The sequence below is a fragment of the Oncorhynchus nerka genome, linkage group LG4 (assembly GCF_034236695.1).
Source record: "Oncorhynchus nerka isolate Pitt River linkage group LG4, Oner_Uvic_2.0, whole genome shotgun sequence".
Classification (NCBI taxonomy): Eukaryota; Metazoa; Chordata; class Actinopteri; order Salmoniformes; family Salmonidae; genus Oncorhynchus; species Oncorhynchus nerka.
Window position 1 is genome coordinate 67,348,607 of NC_088399.1, and position 18,812 is coordinate 67,367,418.

Consider the following 18,812-nt stretch of genomic DNA (forward strand, 5'->3'; position numbering starts at 1 on the left):
CCGTCACAAGACGCGAGATTTCATCTGGAGAGAGAGGGAAAGAGGTCAGAGCACAGGGTAGGGCAGTGTGAGCAGAACCAGCGGTGTCGTTTGACTTAGCAAACGAGGATCGGATGTCGTCGACCTTCTTTTCAAAATGGTTGACGAAGTCATCTGCAGAGAGGGAGGGGGAGGATTCAGGAGGGAGGAGAAGGTTGCAAAGAGCTTCCTAGGGTTAGAGGCAGATGCTTGGAATTTAGAGTGGTAGAAAGTGGCTTTAGCAGCAGAGAGAGAAGAGGAAAATGTAGAGAGGAGGGAGTGAAAGGATGTCAGGTCCGCAGGGAGGCGAGTTTTCCTCCATTTCCGCTCGGCTGCCCGGAGCCCTGTTCTGTGAGCTCGCAATGAGTCGTCGAGCCACGGAGCGGGAGGGGAGGACCGAGCCGGCCTGGAGGATAGGGGACATAGAGAGTCAAAGGATGCAGAAAGGGAGGAGAGGAGGGTTGAGGAGGCAGAATCAGGAGATGGGTTGGAGAAGGTTTGAGCAGAGGGAAGAGATGATAGGATGGAAGAGGAGAGAGTAGCGGGGAGAGAGAGCGAAGGTTGGGACGGCGCGATACCATCCGAGTAGGGGCAGTGTGGGAAGTGTTGGATGAGAGCGAGAGGGAAAAGGATACAAGGTAGTGGTCGGAGACTTGGAGGGGAGTTGCAATGAGGTTAGTGGAAGAACAGCATCTAGTAAAGATGAGGTCGAGCGTATTTCCTGCCTTGTGAGTAGGGGGAAGGTGAGAGGGTGAGGTCAAAAGAGGAGAGGAGTGGAAAGAAGGAGGCAGAGAGGAATGAGTCAAAGGTAGACGTGGGGAGGTTAAAGTCGCCCAGAACTGTGAGAGGTGAGCCGTCCTCAGGAAAGGAGCTTATCAAGGCATCAAGATCATTGATGAACTCTCCGAGGGAACCTGGAGGGCGATAAATGATAAGGATGTTAAGCTTGAAAGGGCTGGTAACTGTGACAGCATGGAATTCAAAGGAGGCGATAGACAGATGGGTAAGGGGAGAAAGAGAGAATGACCACTTGGGAGAGATGAGGATCCCGGTGCCACCACCCCGCTGACCAGAAGCTCTCGGGGTGTGCGAGAACACGTGGGCAGACGAAGAGAGAGCAGTAGGAGTAGCAGTGTTGTCTGTGGTGATCCATGTTTCCGTCAGTGCCAAGAAGTCGAGGGACTGGAGGGAGGCATAGGCTGAGATGAACTCTGCCTTGTTGGCCGCAGATCGGCAGTTCCAGAGGCTACCGGAGACCTGGAACTCCACGTGGGTCGTGCGCGCTGGGACCACCAGATTAGGGTGGCCGCGGCCACGCGGTGTGGAGCGTTTGTATGGTCTGTGCAGAGAGGAGAGAACAGGGATAGACAGACACATAGTTGACAGGCTACACAAGAGGCTACGCTAATGCAAAGGAGATTGGAATGACAAGTGGACTACACTTGTGCTTGAGAGATTGTTTGAGACCTGTGTTAAATGTATATAATGAAGTATTTAGTCAGCCACCAATTGTGCAAGTTCTCCCACTTAAAAAGATGAGAGGCCTGTAGTTTTCATCATATATATATATATATATATAGGATTTTTAGGCCATATCGCCCAGCCGTAGTTTGTACTTATCTTACTGATATCTGATATTTACAGTGAGAAAAATGTTAAAGTTAAATTCTTTCACAGAGTTCTCAAATTGCCATCCAAAATAGCAATTGTCCAAGAAATATACATCAATTGTTGATTTCTTACTTTGTGACAAAAATGATGCATCATGAGAATGGCTGCAAGTATTCAGATAATTATGAGGTTCCCTTTTTTCATTCTATTTATTGAATATTGGTAGAGGTCAATATCGTCCGATAGTACCGGTGAACCGATATATTGGTTGGGCTCTAACTGTGAGTGACGTGTTAATGTGTCATTCAACGATCGCAAAATCTATATATTAATACTCCCTCTCCTCTCTTTCTCCCCCTTAGGCCTGATCGATGGCTACACGGGTGAACGGGCCGCGCTGGAGGAGGAGTTGCGTCAGAAGGAGGAGCTACAGCTAAGCCTGGCGCAGGAGCTGCATGTGAGACACAGGCCCAGTCTACAACCACCATTATCACTGTGTTTTATAACCGTTGAGGGGGACATGCTCTGTCCACTACCCAGCTAGCAGTCTTTGTCATAATGATGAAATTTCAACCAGTAATGCCTGCTAGGTAGGATTGCAATGCTACTGGTAGTTTACCAAAGTTACCGTAATCTTCAGTAAACTTTGGTAATTTATACTTTAACTTTTTTTAAATGTATTTATTTATAGTGTTCTTTTTTTACATCAGCCTCCATATTGTCTATGAGTTTCTAATAGATAGATCAAATGGTTGAAGAGAAAATAACATCATTTATTGAAAAAAGCTTCTAATCAGCAATGGCATTATTTTCAATTAACTCTGCAACTCTTCCAACTATTTACTTTTTTCACTGAAACCGTAATATTAAGTTGATGGTTTTATATTTAGGATGATATTTTACAGCTTTCATTATAGTTTTTATTTGAAAATCATTGTATTTAATTTAATATATTTTACATGTGATAAAGACATACCGTGTGCCAGAGATAATTAGAAACCTGTAACAATATGAAGTATCCAAAAGGGCCACTAGGTGTCCTGTGATGGATTACATAAAATCATTGAAAGATACCAAAATTCTGGTAGTTTACTGGTAAGTTTCCATTAATATACCCTCCCTTTGCAACCCTAATACTAGGTAAATATTTTTTGCCCAATATATCTCAACCACTATGCAGATTTAAAGAAAACGTTGGACAATTATGTTTCAAATTGTTTCCCCATCTGTTTAAAATGTTACCGGTATGTCGGGCAACTTCGCACACTGCAAGGGCAGTTTTTGTGTGTCTGAGTTAGTGTTTTTAATTGGCTAACCACATTGTCAACCTGCCTCTAACTAAATGTCATTGGCTCCTGCAGGTGACAAGCAGCCGTCTACACGAACTGGAGCAGGAGAGGCTGCAGATGCAGGAGGAGCGAGAGATACTGTCACGGCAACAGGATGCCATGAGGGAGCATGCCGGCCCGCGCGAGTTACGTATGTACCCCACCACTTATTTTCTTGTTGGATCTGAATGGAACAAAATATACAGTTTGACAAACAGTCAAATATTGCTTGTGTTCACCTAATACCTTTTTTGCAATGTTGGTTAGAGCCTGTAAGTAAGCATTTCACTGTAAGGTCTGTATTCACAAGTGACACACTTTGATTTGATTGGTTTTCTAGACCGTGAAATAATGGCGAGAATGTTACCTTCATATCATGTAAAGTGTATTGGATATGCGCAATGCCTATTCCAATAGAGATGCTGAAAAACATGCAGTTGGTGATACTAAAGAGCTATGACTACATATTTATATGACATCATTACTCCAAAGAGTGGGCAGAGTGAAGTGGGGGTTGTATCATTGAAATAGAAATACTAGCATTACTGGGAGAAACCCCTCAGGCCATGGCAATTTGACATGTCCGTTCTAGTAATTATATTTCTGTGGGTCCTATGACAAAGATGAAACAGGCCCATGTTATTTTGCATACAGAAGGTTGGTGTATTTCCTTGATTAGATCTACATTTGATTATTTGTGTGACTCATTGTCATTGTCATCATCATCACACACTGTGTCAGCTTAAGAGTAGCCACTCATTGTTATCATCTTATCACTCAATGACTTAACGAAATCCTTGTCATTTTAATTTATATACTCTGTTATTACTGTGCTTTACTGAATTCCTATAGAAACGGTGACCGTGGTGATTCATTCATGTTGTAATGAAGTTTGCAATTGATCATTGTTTTTGATGGAAATCCTCTGGGATAAAACGGAATCCTGGAACACATGTACTGTATCTGACAAAAGCCTTACCTGGGTTGTGTTCATTAGGCACCAAACGTAATGAAGTGGACTGAAACGGGGAGGAACTACCTTGATTTGACCAATGACACACTTGTTTTCCTTTGCAAAATATTTTTGAAGCATTTTCTGATGCATTACCTCTTTCTAGTACAATTTCAAGGTATTCCATAGGTTAATGAACAATCCATAAGGAAATGGCAAGTATACAGCAAGGACATGAATTCAATGTACAGGGAGCCATTTCAGTAACACCTCACTCCTGCTCTCACCTCACTGCATTGGCTTATCCATCCTCTTCCGACACAGCTTTAACCAATACCATGACAGCACATGCAGGGAGGCCCCGCCCTCTTGTTTTCACCTCTCGCATCCTTTCTCCTCCAGTCTTCCTCCTTTTTATGACAAAACAAGTGCATGTTGAAATACTGTGCTTTCTTATTCCTCCCATAGGCCTAGTTGAAGCTGCAGTCGATGCAGCACCTGAAGCAGGTGTGTCCCACATCAGAGCATGGCCAGTCTATCTATGTTACCTTTTAGTCTCTAGTCGATTGGCACTTCACAAATATATTTTTTAACCCCCAAATACAGCAACTCACAAAAAAATGTTGGCGCTTGCTCTGGGCTCACTCACTCAATCACTAACCCTTGCTTACGCTTTTTCTTTTTTGATTCACTTTTCTACGTCATGGTTTGTCATGTTAATGTCTTATGGGTCAGTGTGATCATTCTCATTTGATTTATGATTGAGCATGATTGAAGGAATCGGATAAGCTATATTTTGATACGTAGATACTGTAAGCTTAAGTATTTCCTCATTGGCAATCATCTTTGCTCCTAGAGTTTAGCTCACCCTAACCTTACTTCATATTATCCATGCTAACATCGTGACAATGTCCACTACCTTTGGAGTTAAGGTGATTGCTCAATTAGGAATTTGTCCCACCCCTTGCCTGCAATTGCATATGAGGCATGGATATTGCAATGTCTCAGCACTGTCTATGTGCTTGGTCTGTGGTTTGCACTCTCTTACCCTTTTATCTGTTGAACTAATACAATGGGGGTTTTGATCTCCTGGGTGAAGCAATGTTGGTTGGTTGGTTTAATGTTGGTTAAATGATGGCATCGGATTAGTATATGTTGGGAAGATACTGGGAGTGAGATTGTTAGATATGTTATACGTGATGCTGAAATGGCAGACTGTTTTGGGGGCATTTTGTTAAAAGCGGCCATCTCAATAATGTAATAATTTTGAAATGAATAAAACACCATTTTAGAACTTCTGAGACAAAAACCGCTGAATATAATTAGGTTTTACATTAATAGGCTGTAACTGAGTCCACAAGAACTCCATCTCAGCATCCTGTCCTGTCCATTGATCGAATGAAACCTCTATGTCCAAAATCATTGAATCCCTTCTAAAGCGACCTTATGTGTGACGCCTTCTGTCCTTCCCTCCCTCCCTCCCTCCCTTCCCCCAGACCTCCTGGAGGAGACGGAGAAGCTGATGGCTGAGAAGGTAGAGGTGCAGCGGCAGGCAGAGAAGGAGAGTGTGGGCCTCCTGCACCAGGTGAAAACACTGGAGGCTGAGCTGGAGGAGCAGGTCAACCGGGTCATCGAGCTGGAGCATGCCCGCAAGACGGAGACCGGCGACCTGCTGCAGCAGATCCAGGCCCTGGAGAAACAACTGGAGAAGAATCGGAGGTTCCTGGATGTAAGAGAAAGAGGGGAAGGGAGGGATGAGGGAGGGGGGATGGATGCATGACTGGATGGATGAATATGGATAGAGAGATGGGAGAGATGGATGAATGGGGAGGGGTGGATGGGGGAGGACCTTAGGAACTATGTTTTTTAAAGTATACAGATTTACACAAATGTTACATGAATGTGCATGTTGGTTATTGGGGATTAGGCAGTGCATAAGGTATTTCCCTTAGGCACTCTCCTTTAAAGGCTTGGTCTTAAAATCTGATCCCCAGGAGCAAGCCATCGACCGGGAACACGAGAGGGATGTCTTCCAGCAGGAGATCTTGAAACTGGAGCAGCAGCTAAAGTACAGCCAGAAGCAGCAGCCCGGCTCTGAACAAAGAAGCAGAGAGGTAACAATTCAGTTCCGCAATGGCCCCAGCATTGAGCCCTGTAGGACCCCACAGTCAGTTTCTCCCTCCTTTTGTTCCATCACAATGGGAAAGGCAGTAATATAGATGCTCAGCTTGTAAAAGTGGACTGTTGTAGCTTTTTACATGAGGACTCAGTGTCTTCCAGGACAATGGGGAGGTATAATTTCCTATGGCTACTAGAATATGATCCCAGACTAGTTAAACTGGAACTGTTGCATCAACATGTATTGTGAAGGAAAATGTACGTATAGTATTTGCTGGATGGGGTTGTTTTTGTTGTGTTTTTTTCCGGGCGAGGGTTGATTTGTCGATCATCACCATGGTGATTTATATTGAACTGTAAGGGGGTTGTGGATATGATGTGATTTGTAATGCATTTTGTAGAACTGTAGTATTTAAGGCTTTTTAATTTAATATTTTATTGGACATAATAGGTTTTAAGTGGTTTTGTCCGTGTCACTAAACACTTAATATATTTTGAGTCTTTCGAAAAAGCAGATTTCATGGCGAGGTTACTCTCACACCGTGTTGTAAGCTACCTTTCTCAAGTAAATATCATTAGTTACAGTGGGGCAAAAAAGTATTTAGTCAGCCACCAATTGTGCAAGTTCTCCCACTTAAAAAGATGAGAGGCCTGTAATTTTCATCATAGGTACACTTCAACTATGACAGACAAAATGAGAAAAAAATCCAGAAAATCACATTGTAGGATTTTTTATGAATTTATTTGCAAATTATGGTGGAAAATAAATATTTGGTCAATAACAAAAGTTTATCTCAATACTTTGTTATATACTGTTTGTTGGCAATGACAGAGGTCAAACGTTTTCTGTAAGTCTTCACAAGGTTTTCACACACTGTTGCTGGTTTTTGGTCCATTCCTCCATGCAGATCTCCTCTAGAGCAGTGATGTTTTGGGGCTGTTGCTGGGCAACACAGACTTTCAACTCCCTCCAAAGATTTTCTATGGGGTTGAGATCTGGAGATTGGCTAGGCCACTCCAGGACCTTAAAATGCTTCGTACGAAGCCACTCTTTCGTTGTCCGGGCGGTGTGTTTGGGATCATTGTCATGCTGAAAGACCCAGCCACGTTTCATCTTCAATGCCCTTGCTGATGGAAGGAGGTTTTCACTCAAAATCTCACGATACATGGCCCCATTCATTCTTTCCTTTACACTGATCAGTCGTCCTGGTCCCTTTGCAGAAAAACAGCCCCAAAGCATGATGTTTCCACCCCCATGCTTCACAGTAGGTATGGTGTTCTTTGGATGCAACTCAGCGTTCTTTGTCCTCCAAACATGACGAGTTGAGTTTTTACCCAAAAGTTATATTTTGGTTTCATCTGACCATATGACATTCTCCCAATCTTCTTCTGGATCATCCAAATGCTCTCTAGCAAACTTCAGACGGGCCTGGACATGTACTGGCTTAAGCAGGGGGACACGTCTGGCACTGCAGGATTTGAGTCCCTGGCGCGTAGTGTGTTACTGATTTTAGGCTTTGTTACTTTGGTCCCAGCTCTCTGCAGGTCATTCACTGGGTCCCCCCGTGTGGTTCTGGGATTTTTGCTCACCGTTCTTGTGATCATTTTGACCCCACGGGGTGAGATCTTGCATGGAGCCCCAGATCGAGGGAGATTATCAGTGGTCTTGTATGTCTTCCATTTCCTAATAATTGCTCCCACAGTTGATTTCTTCAAACCAAGCTGCTTACCTATTGCAGATTCAGTCTTCCCAGCCTGGTGTAGGTCTACAATTTTGTTTCTGGTGTCCTTTGACAGCTCTTTGGTCTTGGCCATAGTGGAGTTTGGAGTGTGACTGTTTGAGGTTTTGGACAGGTGTCTTTTATACTGATAACAAGTTCAAACAAGTGCCATTAATACAGGTAACGAGTGGAGGACAGAGGAGCCTTTTAAAGAAGTTACAGGTCTGTGAGAGCCAGAAATCTTGCTTGTTTGTAGGTGACCAAATACTTATTTTCCACCATAATTTGCAAATAAATTCATAAAAAATCCGACAATGTGAATTTCTGGATTTGTTTTTCTAATTTTGTCTGTCATAGTTGAAGTCTACCTATGATGAAAATTACAGGCCTCTCTCTTTTTTTTATGTGGAAGAACTTGCACAATTGGTGGCTGACTAAATACTTTTTCCCCCACTGTATTACATTATGATATTTCTGCTGAGCATCATCGTAATCTTGACCATAGAGGTCTGTCTTTGCATTATCATGGCATCTGCTGTCATAACAGCGGTGACATACTGCTTGTCTCTGGTTTGTTGTACGTCAATTGAGTTGTTGTGGCTTGTTTCAGCTAAAAGTCATTATCATCATAGCTCCACGTCTCTTTGACATGCTGTGGCAGTGGCTCTGCTTGCTGTTGCCATCAGCTGTGTTTTACATTAGTTACCATGCTGCAGTTCGTGTTCCGTCTTCAGCTGTATTATAGTGGCATGTGTTGTGGAAACGTTTCACTAAAAGTCACTCAGTTAGTTTAATTGAATTATAGTTGTCTCTTTTTAAACATCATTGTAGATACTGCACTGGCCTGTTTTTGCTAAGCTAAATGCATTCAGCTTTATCACAGCAGCCTTTCTCTGCTATCATAATCTTAGCGCCATTCCTTCTCCCTCCACCTTCTCCTATTAGTCACTGCTATGCTCATTAAAGACCATTCTCTCTCCTTTCCTCCTCTTCCCTCCTCTCTCCCTCTCTTTGCCTCTCCTATGGCAGGTGGATCAGCTGACCTCCCAGGTATTGCTATTAGTTGCATTGAAACAGCCTCTCTCATTAGCGAAACTCCATCAGTTGCATGGTAGCAACCTGTCATTGTAAACCACGTCAGATCCCCCCATTTTCCCTTCCTCTGCTCTCTTTCTCCTTTTTGTCCCTTTAAATATTCCTCTGTCCACCATAGCAGGTGGATCCGCTGCCCTCCCAGCTATTAGTGCTGCTAGCATCATTGAAAAGGCTCTACTAATAAATATCATTAGCTGCACTAAAACCCCACCTCTCCCTCCCTCTTCCCCTATTTTTCTCCCTTTCTCTACCATGTAGCAGGTGTGGATCCTCTGACCTCATAGAATTGCTCCCGCTTACATTAATACTGCCGTTGTTCAGCCGCACCATAGTCAAGCCATCCTTGATTCTCCTTCCCTTCTGCTCCTCCCCTCTCCCACACGGCAGGTGGCTCAGCTAATCTAACAGCTATTGCTAGTAACTATTGCTAGTAGCTAACATATACTGCAATGTAGCTTCTCTCATATTGAAGCATATCATCTATTCTGCATTTTGATAAAAAATTATCTAACTAGGCAAGCCAGTTAAGAACAAATTCTTATTTACAATGACGGCCTACCAAAAGGCAAATGACATTCTTTGCCATCCTCGCTGAAGCTCTCCTCATTCCCTATACCCCTAGTGATGGAGGGGGAAAATCGCTACATTTAATTATCGTAGTATAATTTTTTTTTATCAATGCTTAGACTCCAAGTATCGATTTGTAAAATACGCAATTTTAATTAATTTATTTTTTCATTTATTTTGTTACTTAGCATTAGCTAGCGCTATTTGGCTCTACCTGTGCCAAAACTCTGCTTCTTTCTAAATAGTGAGCCAACATGGTTCCAGCACTTTTATTTCCATGAACAATCAAAATCAAAATTTTCTCATGCGGTCTTTGAGCAATATGTTTGGAACATCAAATTGCAATTCGATTGCAGTATCGAATAGCAATACAAATAGAATCACGAGAATTGCAATATATATCGTATCGGCACCTAAGTATCTGATAATATTGTACCGTGAGGTCCCTGGCAATTCCCAGCCCTACTACCCCCTCTTTCCCTCCCTCTTTTCCAAACGGCAGGTGGATCAGCTGACCTCCCAGTTACTGTGTTGTGTTGCTACTAGCTAGCCACATTGATACATTGAAGCTACAGACTGTACGATCCTCACTGAAAACCCCTCTTTCCCTCCTTCTCTCCTCCCGCTCCTTTCTCCTCCTCAACCCTATCCTCTCCCAGGTGGATCAGCTGACCCAGCAGCTGAGGGAGAAGGCGGACTGGTGCAGCGAGCTGCTACTGGCGTCTGAGCAGCTGCAGCGCGAGGCGGGCGAGCGCAACGAGGAGATCGACAAGCTGGAGGGCCGCATCCGCGAGCTGGAGCAGGCTCTGCTGGCCAGCACAGAGACGGTGAAAGAGACGAAAGGGGGGAGGGGTGGAGAGAGACAGGGGAGGAAGATGAAAAAGAGAGGAGAGGAACAATGGAGTGGGAATAGTTAATGATGCTGTGTTAATGTTAGCGGGGGTGTGTGAGTGAGAGAAGATGGAGTGTGTGACTGTTTCAGAATGAGAGTTTGTATGTTCTGGTCGAGTGTGAGAGAATGACAGTGTGTATATGGGTGTTTGTGTGTGTACATTAGTAAGAAAGGAGACTGTATAGACATTCCCTGATGTCAGGGCTGAGAATGTGTGTGTGCGCCCATAATAATGAGTACTGCACCCAAGTACTGAACATATCAAACTCATTCCACGGAGTGCCCAGTTTTTGCTGGTTTTCGCTCTACCCTTGTACTTCATTGATTAATTAAGTTCACTAATTACTAAGGAACACCCCTCACCGCAGACACTCGGCCCTCCATGGAATGAGTTTGACACCCCTGAAGTACCGCAACCAATATCACTGTTGGCAGGCTGAAACACTGAGCAGTGAATGAAATGTCCCCATAACTTGCTACTGCACAGATGATTAAGTGTATGAGATGCAGCTACTGTATATGATGTATGGCTGTGCAGTTGTGTGTGCTTGCGTGTATTATTGTGTGTGTTCGCCACGCATGACCTGGTTGCTAAATAATAATATTGTGGCGTTGCGTGCATTTGTGTTTCAGGTGGAGGATAAGAGGCAGGATGTGTCTGTTAGTGGGCCTGGTGACTCCTCACTGGAGGCTCAGCTACAGACTGAAAGAGAGGCACTGGACAGGAAAGAGAAAGAAGTAATGTATTAGACTTATGGGGGGTTTCTTTCTTTCACATGTTTGGAAGGGAATATATAAGTAGCCAATCCAGCAAAGTGTCAAAGCTAGCCAGCAAAAATCTTGATTGGTTATCACGCCCCCAATGATTTACACAAAATGTGCCATTCCTCTGCTTGTTGCATCCCATTGCCTGCCATCTTTCACTTCGCCTCAAATCACACTCCTTCAATTACCAATGATGTACACAAGACAGGTCCCCACTTGGATTTCAAGTCCCCTGTTCATGTGTCGATGCCCTGGTCCTCAGTTAGACAAGAACACACAACACGCCAGCCTGACTCCCCCCTTCCCACTCCTCCCCTCCAGATCAGTAACCTGGAGGAGCAGCTTGAGCAGTTCCGGGAAGAGCTGGAGAACAAGAGTGAGGAGGTGCAGCAGCTCCACATGCAGCTGGAGATCCAGAGGAAGGAGCTGAGCACCCAGCAGCAAGACCTGGAGAACAAGGACAGCATGCTCCAGGTAACCGGCCAGCACATAGCTAGGCTAGCATGTAGGTAGCCTTTGTCCCCATACAGCTAGGCTAGCATGTAAACTCAGCAAAAAAAAGAAACGTCCTCTCGCTGTGAACTGCATTTATTTTCAGCTAACTTAACAGGTGTAAATATTTGTATGAGCGCATAACAAGATTCAACGACTGTGACATAAACTGAACAAGTTCCAGACATGTGATTAACAGAAATTAAATAATGTGTCCCTGAACAAAGAGGGGGGGGTCAAAATCTAAATTAACAGTCAGTATCTGGTGTGGCCACCAGCTGCATTAAGTACTGCAGTGCATCTCCTCATGGACTGCACCAGATTTGCCAGTTCTTGCTGTGAGATGTTTCCCCACTCTTCCACCAAGGCACCTGCAAGTTCCCGGACATTTCTGGGGGGAATGGCCCTAGCCCTCACCCTCCGATCCAACAGGTCCCAGACGTGCTCAATGGGATTGAGATCAGGCTCTTTGCTGGCCATGGCAGAACACTGACATTCCTGTCTTGCAGGAAATCACGCACAGAATGAGCAGTATGGCTGGTGGCATTGTCATGCTGGAGGGTCATGTCAGGATGAGCCTGCAGGAAGAGTACCACATGAGGGAGGAGGATGTCTTCCCTGTAACGCACAGCGTTGAGATTGCCTGCAATGACAACAAGCTTAGCCGGATGATGCTGTGACACACCGCCCCAGACTGTGACGGATCCTCCAGCCACAAATCGAGTACAGGCCTCGGTGTAACGCTCTTTTCTTCAACGATAAATGTGAATCCGACCATCACCCCTGGTGAGACAAAACCGCGACTCGTCAGTGAAGAGCACTTTTTGCCAGTACTGGTCTGGTCCAGCGACAGTGGGTTTGTTCCCATAGGCGAAGTTGTTGCCAGTGATGTCTGGTGAGGACCTGCCTTTACAACAGGCCTACAAGCCCTCAGTCCAGCATTTCTCAGCCTGTTGCGGACAGTCTGAGCACTGATGGAGGGATTGTACGTCCCTGGTGTAACTTGGGCAGTTGTTGCTGTCCTGCACCTGTCCCGCTGGTGTGATGTTCGGATGTACCGATCCTGTGCAGGTGTTGTTACACGTGGTCTGCCACTGCGAGGACAATCAGCTGTCCGTCTGGTCTCCCTGTAGCGCTGTCTTAGGCGTCTCACAGTACGGACATTGCATCTGCAGTCCTCATGCCTCCTCGCAGCATGCCTAAGGCACGTTCACTCAGATGAGCAGGGACCCTGGGCATCTTTCTTTAGGTGTTTTTCAGAGTCCGTAGAAAGGCCTCTTTAGTGTCCTATGTTTTCATAACTGTGACCTTAATTGCCTACCGTCTGTAAGCTGTTAGTGTCTTAACGACCGTTCCACAGGTGCATATTCATTCATTTATTATGGTTCATTGAACAAGCATGGGAAACTGTGTGTAAACCCTTTACAATGAAGATCTGTGAAGTTATTTTAGATTTTTACAAATTCTTTTTGAAAGACAGGGTCCTGAAAAGGGGACATTTCTTGTTTTGTTGCTTAGTTTAGGTAGCCTTAGCCCCCACACAGCTAGGCTAGCATGTAGGTAGCCTTAGCCACCACACAGCCAGGCTAGAACAGTGCATCGGAAAGTATTCAGACTCATTGACATTTCCCACATTTTGTTATGTTACAGCCTTATTCTTAAAAAATAAATCCCTCATCAATCTACACACAATACCCCATAATGACAAAGCAAACCATGTTTTTATAATCTTATTCCATAAAAAAAATATATATATATACCTATATACAGTACCGTTCAAAAGTTTGGGGTCACTTAGAAATGTACTTGTTTGTGAAAGAAAATCATTTTTTTGTCCATTAAAAGAACATAAAATTGATCATAAATACAGTGTTAACATTGGTAATGTTGTATATGACTTTTGTAGCTGGAAACTGCAGACTTTTTTCTGGAAAATCTACATAGGCGTACAGAGGCCCATGTTCCAATGGCACGTTGTGTTAGCTAAAACTAAAAACAGTTTTCAGCTGTGCTAACATAATTGCAAAAAGGTTTTCTAATGATCAATTAGCCTTTTAAAATGATAAACTTGGATTGGCTAACACAACGTGCCATTGGAACACAGGAGAGATGGTTGCTGATAATGGGCCTCTACACCTATGCAGATATTCTATTAAAAATCAGCCGTTTCCAGCTACAATAGTCATTTATAACACTAACTATGACTACACTGTATTTCTGATCAATGTTATTTTAATGGACAAAAAAATCTGCAATTCTTAAAAATAAAAAAAAGTTGTACCAAAGGATACAAAATGTCAGAATAATAGTAGATAGAAAGATTTATTTCAGCTTTTATTTCTTTCATCACATTTCCAGTGGGTCAGAATTAACATACACTCAATTAGACCTCCTTCCCAATGAATGTGATCCTGGATCAGTTGACATGCCGGTAAGTGAAATCGAACAGCTGATCAAGCTGTCGTGACCGAATGCTGCAGACTTAACGCATTCACAGGTCACTACGGAGGAGTTTTGGTTCTTGACTCAAAGGGAATACCTTGACGTCTCCCGCTGAGCATTAATGCCGGGTTCAAAACAACCGGGAGCTCGGAACTTATATCAGACTTCAGTACGTTCAAGACAACTGGGAACTCGGAAAGAACGAGCTCCGACTGGGAAAAAATTGGAATTCCAACTCTGGCCTCTTTCTAGAGCTCTGACTTTCCGACCTAAAGATCACTTGCATCATGATTTGACCTCCTATCCTTCAGATTTCCTAGTTGTTTTTAAAGCATCATAAAACTCATCGTTGGCTGCCCAATGTCTGTGTGATGCTGGATTTAGTGCTCTCATTTGCATTAAAACCAAATGGGCCTGTCGATCCAGGTTGGATGAGACAGCAGAGATGCGTGCTCACTTTCAACCACGCCCCCTGACTTTGAGAAGCTCCGACACGACATGCGTCAAGCGCACCCATCTCTAGTGGTGGTGAGATAAGAGACATTATGTCAGACTAATTTGCAATTGACTGCCTCACATTAAAAGTATGTGATGGTGAGTTGAGGACAATCAGAAATACTGTTAGAATGTTTTTCAATTGACTGCCATAGCCCCAAATTATAAACGTTAACATTGGCTGTGATTTTATTCACATGGGTGGGGTTGTGAGAATTTTCAGATGTCAAAATGGAGTCGAAAAAGTTTGGGAATCCCTGTACTATAGGTAATCCTTAAAGCAGCAAGGTTGACACGTGGTATCCATCTGCTAAACAAAGCTACATAAAGACAGACCATTCAAATGATATATCAAAGGATAAAACAAGTGTGCTATTAACCGTTGCTACACTACAAAAACATATTGCGATGTTTATCGATACTGAAAAACCTGCTAGTAGATTAAGACCAATCATTTTATGTAGAATGGTTCATGTAGACTTCTCTTTTGGTCAAACTGATAGGTCTGCACCTGGGCAATGTTTGCAGCTAGCTAATAGATTAAAAAGAGTGTTAAGTGATAGAAACATTACATTTAACCTTTTTTTAAATTTATAACTTACCTTTCGGTCTTTCTTTTTAACCTTTTAGAAATGACAAGTGTTAACAGACTGCACCGGTGCAAACTGGCCCTAATCAAGTGAATAGTCCGCTGTGACACTAACATAGTCCATTCTAAAAGACAACCCAACTTTAAAAATGGCTAATATGGACTCCTCTAGCTACAGTATATTACAGAGACATTTCAGTCGCAATTTTAAATGAAAAATATACTTTTAAGATTTAATGTAGCTTTCATAAGCCCGTTATAATGCCTGTATAGATGCTACAGAAGTCATTTACAAGCAAATGCTATATATATATGCCACATTAGCCAAAGCACCAAATGTGGTACCTGTTGGGCTAATATTGTAGGGATAGGTAGTATCCCCACCCAAAGATAAAGACCCCCCCCCCCCTTTTAATGTTCCCTGCTGTTTTAGTCCCAGTTTAAGGGTGATATTTTTTGTGTGTTGAGAGCCTGCAGATTATAATCTCCGACATATGATTAAACTTTTGAAGGTGATGGAGGAGAAACACAGGGAAATAGCTCTTCTTAATGAGCAGATGGCTAAGCTTCAACACACGGAATCAGCCCCTGACAACAAGGTAACCCCATATACATATACGTTAGACAGACCACTTGTTCTTCTGTTCACATATATGTATATCTTTGTGATAGTGGATAAGTGTTTGTGTTGTGTGACAGCCGTTCCTTTTATTTCGTATTTTTGTTGTGGCGTAACCCACCATTTTATTTTAGGCTTTGGTAAGTAGGCCTCTGTTGTGTTGTGAATTTTTCTTTAAGTTGGCTTACTAAAGAATACACTTGGAACACCCTAGAATTGTCCAACAAATCATAATTGGTACCTGAAGTACCATTATTACAGTTGTCTCAACCAAACATTTTACCTGATTGGCTGAGACTCATATATATTATCTATCACATAAATATTATCAATAACTATAATGCCGTGGCACAACTGTGTCTCAGAGGTTTAACAGAAAGCATGAGCCGGTCTTTTTCCTCCTCACCTTCGTCCTTATTCCTACATTCACTGCTCTGTCCTTCCCTTCAGGAAATCAATGCGAGGGATGAGCTACTGCGAGATCTGGAGTCCCAGGTGGAGTGCATGCGGAGCGAGCAGCAGCGCCTGAAGAGGAACAGCGAGGAGGAGTTGGAACAGCTCAACGCCGTTATCGACAAGCTCCAGGAGGAGCTGGCCAACATTGAGCGGAAGCAGTTCTCGGAGATGGAAGAAGAGCTCAAGCGCCAGTTGGAGAGCCAAGTCGGAGGTCCCAGCAAGGAGGAGTATGACGAAATGAAGCAAAAGATGGACCTGGCCACACTAGAGCTGGACACCATCAAAGCCGAGCACTGCTCGCTCCTGGAGAGGTACCGATGCTTGCAGGAGAGCAGACTAGCATTAGCCGAGTCGGAAAAGGAGCTGTCGGACGACATGGCGATGGAGCTGCAAGATGCCCTGAGGGATAAGACGGCGGCGTTTATAGTGGTGCAGGCTCAGATCCAGGCACTTGAGCAGAATGCCACCTCCAGGGTGAAGGAGCTGAGCCTTACCGTCCAGAAACTTGAGGCCTGTGTCACAGAGAGAGACTCTGAACTGACCCGCTGCCGGTTCCTGGTGGAGCGGGCCCAGGAGGACGCTGACGACCTCCAGCTTAAGGTCCAGGACCTGGAGGACAAGCTGAGGGAGAGGGTGGCCACCGCGCTTGTCAGCCAGGCCCAACTGGGCGCCATCCAGCAACAGCTGCATCAATCGCAGCAGTCCAAGGGCCAGAGAGCCAAAGAATCGATCCACCAGGATCCCAGGGGACAGATGGAGGTACCAGACTTTGTGTTTGCAGGAATGTCCCGAGCAGTGGAGATCCAAGGAGCCAAACATGGACCCACTGGGAAGGTGGTCCTCCTGACGGAGAAGCTCCGCGAGCTGGAGGTAGGCCTGAGCGGCATGCAGAAGGACCAAGAGCTGCAGAAGCAGTTACTCTCCAGCTCCGAGGAGGAGGTGCTGGAGTACGAGAGGAGGCTGGTCTTGCTCATGGACCTGCTCAATCAGATGAGGACGACCAAGCCTGTTGGACGCCAGAGAACATTTCCAGCCACAGAGGTAGTTAACTTTAGCCTATTTGACTATTGTCTCTGGGGTTAAGTTAGCTGTAGCCTGCACCGCATCCTATGAATTTGTTTTTGTGGGGTAGAGTTAGCCTGCTCTAGTTTCCATGGATGAATAAATTTGCTTACACCTACACTGCCTAGAGACGTTTTTCACAGGTTAAATGCTGACACGCTGCTGTCTCTTTGAACTCTGAACCAGGCTGCATCTTCTGGAGGCAACGAGCTGGCTGTGTCTGAGATTCTACAGGAGCTACAGAAGGTCAGGGACGAGGCTTCAGCCACCAAAGAACAGCTCAGTAGTTACAAGGAGAGCAGCAATAAACTCCAGCAGGAGCTCAAGGTATGTAATATCACACTCAACAACCATGTTAGATTAATCCTCTGTTATTATTGCATGAGAGGGTGTTACAATTGTCACGTTTTACTTTTTTAGGCAAAAGAGGTCGCAATAGCCAACCTTCAAGAAGAACTTCAAAGGGTAATTAACTAATGTGAAAGGGAGTTCCTCCAATTGCCAGACACAGTACAATTCTACCTCAGATTTGCTAAAGTATTGCAATACTTTCTTGTTCTTGACATTATCTTAAATCCATAGTCTTGAAATCCAAGTTTTAGAATTTCTAACATCTAACTATTCCCCAGGTGTCATCGGGAGGCAGTGAGGCGAAGATGTCTGAGCTCCATCGGGAGCTGAAGGAGGTCAAAGAGGAGCTCAGCAGCTACAGGGAAAGCTGTGACAAGCTACAGGAGCTTCTACGGGTATGAACACAGTCACATTCAACCAGTGTTCAGCAAAGGAAAGAACTATGGGAGTCGCAGTCTTCCAGTGCCGAACTTCATTTGTTGATTTATTAATTGTCCATTTTGTGTGGATAACAGTACATTTTGAAAATGTTGACCATTTTAGTGATTTACCAATCTGACCATTTCATTTTTTTAAATTGTACCAAAGGAGGGAGAGATGACCATAACACATCTCAAGGGAGAACTCTACCGGGTAAGTACAGTTGAAGTCAGAAGTTTACATACACCTTAGCCAAATACATTTAAACTCAGTTTTTCACAATTCCTGACATTTTAATCCTAGTAATAATTCCCTGTCTTGGGGCCTCCCGGGTGCTGCAGTGGTTAAGGGTGCTGTACTGCAGCCCCAGCTGTGCCACCAGAGACTCTGGGTTCGCGCCCAGGCTCTGTCGTAACTGGCCGAGACCGGGAGGTCCGTGGGGCGGCGCACAATTGGCCTAGCGTCGTCCGGGTTAGGGAGAGGTTGGCGGGTAGGGATATCCAGCGACTCCTGTGGCGGGCCGGGTGCAGTTCGCGCTAACCAAGGTTGCCAGGTGCACAGTGTTTCCTCTGACACATTTGTGCGGCTGGCTTCCGGGTTGGATGCGCGCTGTGTTAAGAAGCAGTGCGGCTTGGTTGGGTATCGGAGGACGCATGACTTTCAACCTTCGTCTCTCCCAAGCCCGTACGGGAGTTGTAGCGATGAGACAAGATACCACGAAATTGGGGAGAAAACGGGGTAAAATTAAAAGTTCAAATTAAAAAAATTCCCAGTCTTTAAAAATATATATATATATATATTTCACCTTTATTTATTTAA

The 18,812-nt window shown here is 44.2% G+C and overlaps 1 protein-coding gene across 7 annotated transcripts in view; it reads left to right on the forward strand.

Moving 5' to 3' along the window:
- The window catches only part of LOC115128484 (A-kinase anchor protein 9-like), a 138,620-nt gene that overhangs the window by 96,732 nt on the left and 23,076 nt on the right, over positions 1–18,812 (forward strand). For 4 of the 7 annotated variants that reach the window (XM_029658349.2, XM_029658347.2, XM_029658348.2 and 1 more), the window contains 15 exons: positions 1,992–2,086; positions 2,991–3,108; positions 4,378–4,416; positions 5,406–5,638; positions 5,904–6,023; positions 8,778–8,798; positions 10,070–10,237; positions 10,936–11,040; positions 11,389–11,541; positions 15,598–15,684; positions 16,155–17,201; positions 17,409–17,549; positions 17,643–17,687; positions 17,852–17,968; positions 18,162–18,206. In XM_029658349.2, the coding sequence (XP_029514209.2) occupies positions 1,992–2,086; positions 2,991–3,108; positions 4,378–4,416; positions 5,406–5,638; positions 5,904–6,023; positions 8,778–8,798; positions 10,070–10,237; positions 10,936–11,040; positions 11,389–11,541; positions 15,598–15,684; positions 16,155–17,201; positions 17,409–17,549; positions 17,643–17,687; positions 17,852–17,968; positions 18,162–18,206 (2,534 nt within the window). The remainder of the gene's footprint in view (positions 1–1,991; positions 2,087–2,990; positions 3,109–4,377; positions 4,417–5,405; positions 5,639–5,903; positions 6,024–8,777; positions 8,799–10,069; positions 10,238–10,935; positions 11,041–11,388; positions 11,542–15,597; positions 15,685–16,154; positions 17,202–17,408; positions 17,550–17,642; positions 17,688–17,851; positions 17,969–18,161; positions 18,207–18,812) is intronic. The other 3 variants (XM_029658350.2, XM_029658351.2, XM_029658353.2) reach the window with 3 other exon arrangements.